Source organism: Globicephala melas, chromosome 3, assembly GCF_963455315.2.
Source record: "Globicephala melas chromosome 3, mGloMel1.2, whole genome shotgun sequence".
NCBI classification, from domain to species: Eukaryota; Metazoa; Chordata; class Mammalia; order Artiodactyla; family Delphinidae; genus Globicephala; species Globicephala melas.
In genome coordinates this window covers 157,716,935-157,726,119 of record NC_083316.1, presented here as the reverse complement: position 1 = coordinate 157,726,119, position 9,185 = coordinate 157,716,935, and the positions used below count along the sequence as shown (strand labels likewise).

General features: G+C 45.0%; 1 protein-coding gene across 2 annotated transcripts in view; it reads left to right on the top strand.

Annotated features, from left to right (window-relative positions):
• The first annotated feature begins 1,450 nt into the window (after positions 1 to 1,450).
• The window catches only part of AKAP8L (A-kinase anchoring protein 8 like), a 30,047-nt gene continuing 22,312 nt past the window's right edge, over positions 1,451 to 9,185 (top strand). For both annotated transcript variants that reach the window (XM_030880312.3, XM_030880311.3), the window contains exons 1-2: positions 1,451 to 1,562; positions 8,232 to 8,306. In XM_030880312.3, the coding sequence (XP_030736172.2) occupies positions 1,550 to 1,562; positions 8,232 to 8,306 (88 nt within the window). In that variant the 5' untranslated portion in view covers positions 1,451 to 1,549. The remainder of the gene's footprint in view (positions 1,563 to 8,231; positions 8,307 to 9,185) is intronic.

The following is a 9,185-nucleotide window of genomic DNA, read 5'->3' as shown; positions in this document are numbered from 1 at the left end:
TTTAGTTTTTTTGCGGTTCGCGGGCCTCTCATGTTGTGGCCTCCCCCGTTGTGGAGCACAGGCTCCGGACGCGCAGGCTCAGCGGCCATGGCTCACGGGGCGCAGCCGCTCTGCGGCATGTGGGATCTTCCCGGACCGGGGCACGAACCCGTGTCCCCTGCATCGGCAGGCGGACTCTCAACCACTGCGCCACCAGGGAAGCCCGGATATGGACTTTAAAAAGTGCCATCGGAAAAAGAAAGTGCCATCGTTAAACTAAAGAAATGGGCAATTCCTTAATATCAAAAAGTGAGCAGCAGCATACTTTTTTTTTTTAACTTATTTTTTTGGCCATGTGGTGCGGCATGCAGGATCTTAGGATGCGGGAACTTAGTTCCCTGACCAGGGATCGAACCCGTGCTCTCTGCATTGGGAGCACGGAGTTGTAACCACTGGACCACCAGGGAAGTCCCAGTAGCAGTATAAGTAAAACAAGAAAAAATGTAAAAGTCGTACAACTTGAATTTTCACAAGCACGATTGAGTATGATTTTCAGTGTCTGTAGCTCTGTCAAGTCATCTCTTAGAAGTTATGAAATGTCTCTGACAGTGTATTCCACACATCCCAGTGAGGGTGCTGAGGAGAGAGCTGGAGCCTGGCTGGGCTACTTAATGCAGGATCTCTGAAGTCCAGAAGAAACCGAGAGGGGTTTAGAGGGGTAGTTCTAGCTTTGACACTTTAAGTGTCAAGGACCCTGAGCAAGTTCATGAATTCCAAGCCTCAGTTTTCTTATCTTTTAAGCGGGAGTTTTAAAAAATTTCCTCACAGATATGAGGGGGCATTTGAAATGATCATACAAATATAGTTATTAAGTATATAATATAAACATGCTATATACTTGTTATCATTATGAAACGGTGGATAACAAAATGTAACATTTCTTTAGAGCACCCGGCACCGGACTGAATTATTTGCATACATTATCTCACGTATTTGAACGTGTGCCCAGTATCTTGTTTGGCGCTTAGTTGTAATTTTCACTCCAACGTGGTTTTCCCGTATTCGTTTTCGAGCTCAAGGCCAGAGAAGTTAGGAAAGAGCATAGGTTGGCACAGCACCCCCATGGCAGATCCGGGATTGGAGGTGTGCCCTGCGCTGTTAGATCCGGCTCCCTCCTGCCGGCCTCCAGGGCACAGGCCCGTCTCCAGCCTGACTGCGCTTGGGCCTCAGGTCTTTCCGTAGTGCACAGCTCCGCCCCTTCGAACTCCACAGGATTCCACCTCCAGGCCGTCTCCTCTGAGCCAATCACCGTGGTCCCGGGATAACGGAGGCGGGAATAGGGTGGGGCTCTCACGAAATTGGCACCACCTTCAGCCACTGGCATAAGGACATTTCGAGATGGACAGCGGGGCTATCCAATAGGCGTGAAGCAAGGTCCGGAGCGAGCCAATGCGGTCGGGAGGCGGGGCTCAGTTGTGTGTAGAAGGAGGCCGGGGGATTGTCGCCGCTTTCGCGGCCTCTGACGCGTGGAGCAGCTGCCTGAGTCTTCGGGTGCAGCATCGCTACTGCCATGAGCTACACAGGTGGGCCCGGCAGGGTGGTGTGGGGTCGGGTCCGGGAGGAGAGGGACAGGGATGTGCCAGAGCCGCGCCGGGCTCGTCCGTGCCTCCCCCGGGGCTTGGACACTGCCCTCTCTGCGGTCACAAAATGGCGCCGCAGGCCCGTCGCCTCAGTTTCGCGCCCCTCACGTCTAGGCGTCTTAGTTCTCTGTGTTGGCAACCTTGGATCCCGGCTCCCGGCCGCCAGAAGTCTTGGCTTCTGTCGTCTGTGTCCGTGGGCCTTGGCCTCGGCGCCTGAGATGTCTCTTCCGTTCCTGGCCCAGCCCCCTGGGTCCTCGACGCCTCAGGTCGCCCTTTCTCAGGCCTCGGCCCTTCAGGTCAGTCTGCTGACTCGGCTGCAGTCGCCATTGCCATACTGTTTCCCGCGCAGTTTCCGTGCAGATGCCGCAGCTGCCCGCATCATCCCCCGCTTTTATCTGCCTCAGGCTGGGAGAGGCGCCAGGCCCGGCGGGGGGATGAGTAAATCAATATATGAAGGCTTTGGGCTGAATGGGAATCTCGCGTCCTTAGGGACTGAGCCTGAGCCTTGTGGGGAATGGCTAGCTTCCGCGTTAACTCATTCCACACCTGTCAAATTCATCGTGTCGGGGTTACAAACATAGTATATATCGTGGGCTGGTCAGTACCTTGAGGGGGTCGCTGTATAACATGGGGTGGTTGGGGACCTCTGAAGAGGTGACATTTGAGCAGAGACCTGAATGGAATGAGGGAGTAAAGGATATCAGGGGGTCTTCGACATAAAGACGCAGTGGCAGGAGCTGCCTGACTTGTTAAAGATCAGCCAAGGCGATCAGTGGGACTTGAGCTAAGGGGAGAAGGGGGGATGATGAGATTAGAGAAGGGGCCATAGGATATGCTTGGGTGATTTCAGATCATCCCTGGATGAATTCAGAGGCTGCCTGGGTTTGCCTTGGGAATAGCTGATGAGGCTTCTCAGCCAAGAGCCTCCCTTGTAATGCGGGTATTACAGGCGTGAGCATGTGTGGTTGTTGGACAACCAGCATTCTACTTGGAATGTTTTTAGGACTGAGAATGGAACCTGAGCCTCTGGGGCTGCTCTATAGGCTGCTTTATATTGGCCTAGACAAGAAGGTAGTGTTAGCCCTCCAGGTCAGGAGCTTGGCAAGAACTCCAGTTTTTAAAGCAACCATCCCTTAGCCCAGTGGTTCTCAACCGGGGGCAATTTTGCCCTCCAGGGGACACTGGCAATGTTTGGAGACATTTTTGGTTTTCACTTCTTGGGGTGGGAGTGCTACTAGTGCACCTAGTGGATAGAGACCAGGAATGCTGCTAAACATCCTACAGTACACAGGATGGCCCCACTGGAAAGAATTATCTGGCCCCAAACATCAGTAGTGCCGAGGTTGAGCAACCCTGCCCTAGCCTTTGTGTACCCTTCCTGGTTCAGGAGGAAAGTCAGTAGGGTTGTTGCTGACATATCTGGAATTGAGATGTGATCCTTTTCACCAAATCTTACTGAGAACTGGAAGACAGTTCTGTGGTTATCAGGGGCAGGATTGCTGAAGAAACCAGGGATAAATGGTGGGGGGCTGTGGGGTAGCTTAATAATGGACCATTTGTTTTTTTATAGACGAGGAAGCTGAGTTTAGAGAGGTCACAAATGGCCAATTCTGAATTTCAACTCCACATCTTATAGGCTGTAATTCTGGGTTTGAGTGGGCACTGAGGTAGCCAAGGTAATGAGGTAATGATTAGTTTTTCCTTGATTTTGATCAACTGAAAACCACAGTAGCTTTATAATGTGAGTCTTTCCCTTTTAAGAAGCAGACCACCGAAGTCAGAGGCATATAGGGACTTCCCTGTGGTCCAGTGATTAAGACTCCACGCTTGCACTGCAGGGGACATGGGTTCAATCCCTGGTTAGGGAACTAAGACCCTACATGCTGTTCGGTGCAGCCAAAAAATAAATAAAGTCAGAGGCATTTTATGTCACATTTCAGACAACTGTTTGCCTGTAAGGAGAACTTCTGGAGGCCTTGAAACAAATGTTACCATTATTAGTAAGCATAGAAGGTGATTAAAATAATTTATCTTTTTGATAACTTGTCCATTTTTTGAACCTAGTTTCTTTATGTGTACTTGAGAAAGAATGTTCCATCTCCAGCACTGAGGGGGGGAGATTGGAGCAGTGGAAAAACAGGACAAAAATTCAGAATCAGGTCTTCAAACAAAGGTCTGAAATGCTACTAATCTTTTTATAGGAACATTTATTATCTCACATATTTTCTGTGTGTTAGGAATGCACAGGTGGTTTAGCTGGATGGTTCTGGCTTGGGATTTCTCATGAGGTTACATTTTGGATGTTAGCTGGGACTGTAATCATCTGAAGGCTTGACTCAGGCTGAAGGTGACTCAAACTCATGTGGCTGACAGGTTGGTGCTGGCTGTTGGTTCCTATACCATCTGGACCTCTCCACAGGCTTACTAGAGGGTACTCACTCTGTGCTGGCTAATTTCCCCCAGAGTGAATGATCTAAGAGAGAGCAAGGTGGAAGTCTCAGAAGTCACACTCAGTCATTTTTGCAATACCTTTTTGGTTACACTGGCTATCTCTATTAGTTTGGGAAGAGACAACATAATGTCTGGAGGCAAGAATCATTGGAGGCCAACTTGGAGGCTGGTTATCACCAGATGGTAAAGGTTGGGGGCAACCTAACCCAGTTCCAATTGTCCTCTAATTTTTGTCACTTAATATCATTTCTTCAAAGAATCCCCTTCTAAAAAAAGAAGGAAAAGAATAAAACTGAGAAGCTTTGTGTATTTTTGAGCAAAAAAGATGTCAGAGAGGCTAGCCAAGAGGGAGGGGCTATGATACAGAGTTATAAATCCATGGTCTGACCTTTCACTTTATATGACCAAAAACTTGCTTATTTTATTTTTTCACTCAGAGCTTATTGTATTTTTTTTACTCGGAGTTTATCAAGCTGGTAAATTGAACTAAGAAGAGAACGATATCGCAGCCAGACAAGAATTTGTTCATGATTGGAGCATAACTGGCTAAGGAAGGTCCTGCCCTGGAGACAGTATTGTGGAAAAGAATATTAATGTGGGGAGGACAGGACTAGAGCAGTTTGCCGTTGAGCTCTGAAGGTTTGATGGATTGTCTTTCCTTTCTCCCCGGGGAGAATCAGGCCCCCTCTCCCCTGAATATACATAGATCTTTTGCTCCATGACTTTCGTGTACTGGGTTCCAGTATGTATTTCTGTTAGCTTGTGGTAGGTTCCAGTTGCAGCTGCAGTACATACCAACCACATTACCTAAAGTCTGGAGCCATTTTGCCAGTGGCAGTATTGCTGAACAGACGAGTTTCCAGAAGCTAGTTGAGCAAACGGTGGAAAAGCCCCGTGTAAGGTACTTTTTACCCTGTGAGCCTTCCCCACAGGTCAACCATCTTTAGAATGCTTTCAGTGTTTCTTGTGTACAGTTATTGATTATCAAGGGTTAAGATTTAAGTATCTCAGGAAGGTCTTGGGTCCCTGGAGGGAATCTATTCCAGTGTGCCCTCTTTAATTAGGGAAGGTAAAAAATGTTGGATTTGTATACTTCTCTCACTGGCTCTCTCATTCCCCAATGCCCAGTCTCACTTCTCTCCTCTGGGAAGTAAAGATAAAGTGTGGGTCCACTGATCCTTATTTGAAACCCTTGGAGCTGGGTGTGTTTTGGAATTCTAGCTTGAGAGGACATTCCACAGCACCTGCACTGGGGTCTGGGGCAGCACCTTGTAATTAAATGAAGAAAGATAAAAAATATCCTCACAGGTCAGTTTTGCCCCAAAATGAGTGTTGACACCACATTTGAGGAGAACACTTGGTTTTCAGACCTTTTCGGAATTGCAGGGTTTGGTTTTGAGTCCTTTTTGGAATTGCAGGGTAAGGGTCTTGGCCCTGTTCCTTTTGTTGGCTGTGGTGAGGATGAAATGAAATAATGCAGATAAAGCTCTTAGCACCCTGCAGGGGAAACACTTGTTAAGTTGTTGGCTGTCATCTTTGTTGCTTCCATCTTAAGAAATGAACATGATGTGTTGGTTTCTGCTGCACTGTGAAGTGAATCAGCCATGCGCATACACACATCCCCTCCCTCTTGGACCTCCCTTCCCCTCCCCACTCACTTTCTCCCAAACCATTTTGATTATGACTTACTGCCTTCAGCCTCTTCCTTGTCCAGTATTGCCTGCATACCCGCCTTTTGACCTGAAGGGGCTGCTTTGATCATATCACTTCTTTGTTTAAAATTCCATTAATCGTTCATTGGTAATTCCAGAATCGAGTTCAAATTTAAAGGCATATGAGGTCTCCTCCATAGATTGCTCTTTTCCCCCTTCCACTGTGGTCTCCCATTTTTGTTTTACTGAAATGCTTTAGTGAGCATGCGTCTTTAAAAATCTTAATTCACAGTTCTGATGCTGGAATATCCTACCTTCATCTCCCAGGTTTTCACAGTTACAGTTGTCCTTTAGGGTTCAGAACAAATCTCACTTTCACCTTGAAGTCTTAATCTCTTATCCATGGGACTGTCCCTTTTCTGAAATCTCCTATGGCTTATGTTAACTTTTATTCACTTAGTGTTTTTCATTTATTGCTTTTATTGTATTTTTTCATGGTTGTATGTGATCTTTCCAGTTGTATTGATTAAATACATACAGATATATATATATATTTACATAGATGTATGTGGGGGGGGGTGTCCACACATACATAAACTCCAAGGACCATATATCATCCTTAGCAGATATTGAAGTATTGGAATTGTTTTCTTTGCCTTCTGTGTGGTGGAATTAAAGTAATGGTAATGAGGGAGGGCTACTTTATTGCTGTAAGAGTACTTTTTCTCATTACATTCACAGAAGAATGTACCTTGTTTTATTCACTAATCATAAGATGAAGGTGTGTAAACTGACTTCTCTATCAGTTTGAAACTTTAGATAATGCCTCTATGTCCTAATTGTTTTTTCTGTTTGTGTTTTTTTTGTTTTTGAGGTTTGCGGGCCTCTCACGGTTGTGGCCTCTCCCGTTGCGGAGCACAGGCTCCGGACGCGCAGGCTTAGGACGCGCAGGCTTAGCAGCCATGGCCATGGCTCACGGGCCCAGCCGCTCTGCGGCATGTGGGATCTTCCCGGACCGGGGCACGAACCCGTGTCCCCTGCATCAGCAGGCGGACTCTCAACCACTGCGCCACCAGGGAAGCCCTGTCCTAATTGTTTTAAATGTTTAAAGAGGACAAGCATATAATGTTGCTTAACATGAAAAATGTTATCAAGTGGAATAAAGACTATTTGTTGTTAAAGAAAATCAATTTGGGGGAATTTATTTAATTGAAAACAAAAATATAAGTATTTTGAAACCATTCTTTACCATGTGTTTCTTAACCATGATCTGTGGAGTCAATTTTATTTAATTCTTGAGACCTGTAAAAAGACCTGTATAGAAAGACCTTGTTTTTCCCCTACTCTGAGTATACTAAAATTAAAGAAGATATGTTTAAGGACATTTTCCTCAATGTAAAGAAAGTATTTGCTAAAGTAAAATTCTCTTTCACATTAAGTTGAAGATACATAGTTGATACACCTTTTGCCTTATGCACTGTGAATGTTAAATCCACATCCTAAACTTAAAATATTTGTGAGTCCTCCACAGGACTATTTGTAAATGTTTTATATACTAGTCTTGAATAAACATTCAGTATTATACCAAAAAAGAAAAAAGAAAAGAAAAGAAATGAACATGGAAGAGTGTCAACAAATATGTGAACGCCTACCCAGGGAAAGGTACTTTGTGTGTGCTTTTGTTGTAAATAAGCTACTGGAGGTTCTGGCTTTAATTTTTAGGTCATGAGTTGGTGCTGATGGGAACAGGCAAATATTGCCCCTTATGGTGTCTGTCATAATTTCAGTGCTAAGTGTAAATCATTTAAAAAATGTTTTAAACGTGTAGTTTTAAAGATAGTGTCAGGATTCATCATAATCTGTTATAATCAGCATTTGAGAGCAGTAGTTTCTGGTAGAGGTTCAGATTTTCCTTACCTGGTACTAATTCATTTTAAATTGAGAAATAGTATGAGAGTTGAGAAGATAAGAAATTATATGTATAATCTATAATACTTATTCCATGTCAACATGCTAACCCCAATGCAATTGAAATTACAATTACCTTTGAGAGGTAATTGTAATACACACATTTTTTTATTGGAAAACTGAAAAATACAAAGCCGTTTCGGCTTCAGATTTGGGGGAATGGAAGAGGTATTATTTACCTTAACATTGTTCAAAACTGACCCCCCATTGTTTTTTGAATTGGAGCTCACCTTTCAGTGATTTGATATAAATATTTTCCTCATTCAACTGAATAATTTGGGTACCCATTTATCAAAACAGGATACTAGTTTGAAGGTTTAAAAGTGTTTATGCAATTCTTCTGGCATAGCAAGTTAAACATAGCCTGCCTTTCCATTGGTTAATATGTTCTGGAGGTGTAATTAAAGCGTTCAGAAGCTAGAGGTTTTGGTGGCTTTCCAGTGACGGGAGGGTCTGCCAGCCAGTCTCCACTGAAAGGTAGTCTTAGATCATTTTCATGCAACTTGTTTGGGAAAATTAACCACACTGTACCTCTGTTTAGGCTTTGTCCAGGGATCTGAAACCACATTGCATTCTACATACTCAGACACAACTGCTCAACCCACCTGTGATTATGGTAAGTGTGGGCCCCTGGGAATTGGAGGGTGCATGCTCTGCCTTCTTCTAGTGGCAGAGCAATTTGGTGTTTATTAGTTGCCTTTAACTTTGCTGTCACACTGTCTTTTCCAAAGGCAAACTTGTGTGAAATGGTATGGTGGGCTCTTAGAATAGCCAGTGCTTCCCTTTGGGGAATTATGGGAAAGATGTCTGTTATTGAGCAAGCTGGAGTTCTTGGGGCTGTAAAAGATTTGTTCCTTTGACTCTTTGACATTTTCTTAGAAGTACCTGTGGTCTGTGACAAAGATCTGGCTTCAGAAAATCCCCTTGAGGGTCTGGGAAGGAGAATGGCCAATCAAAGTCCAAAGGATTGGTCTGAGCAGAAACCAAGCCATTAACTTAGCCCCAGGGTAGTGCATGAGACTGCAGTGTGGGAGAGGCTGCCTGTCTGAATCTAGCAGGCCTTTAGAGTCACAGTCAGGCTAGCAGGCTCCTCACACACAGGTTTGAGAGAAGGTTTCTCATTGATTTCTCAACTCTGGACAGACACACTAAATCTCTAATTCAGAAGTAGCCACGTGACAGAATCCATAGATGGTCTGTTGGTGTCCTTCAGCAGCCCAGAACTGCCAGTAAAGCTGTCCTTCTGTGATCTGTGACCCTAGTTGTCTGTCAAGAAGGAGCCCTCTTTAAAGGATTTTGCCTTGGTTACTGAGATGGGTTATTGGTTTTACTGCCAATGTCTAGGGAAAGACTAAGCCTACACAGTCACATTCCCTCAGGAGTCACTGATTAAGTGGACATAAGTAAGCTCCCTGAAGAATTAGCAGATAGTCTCGGGGCGGGGGCGGGGGAGACTTAAAATGTTCTGAAAATTGGGCTTCCCTGGTGGCGCAGT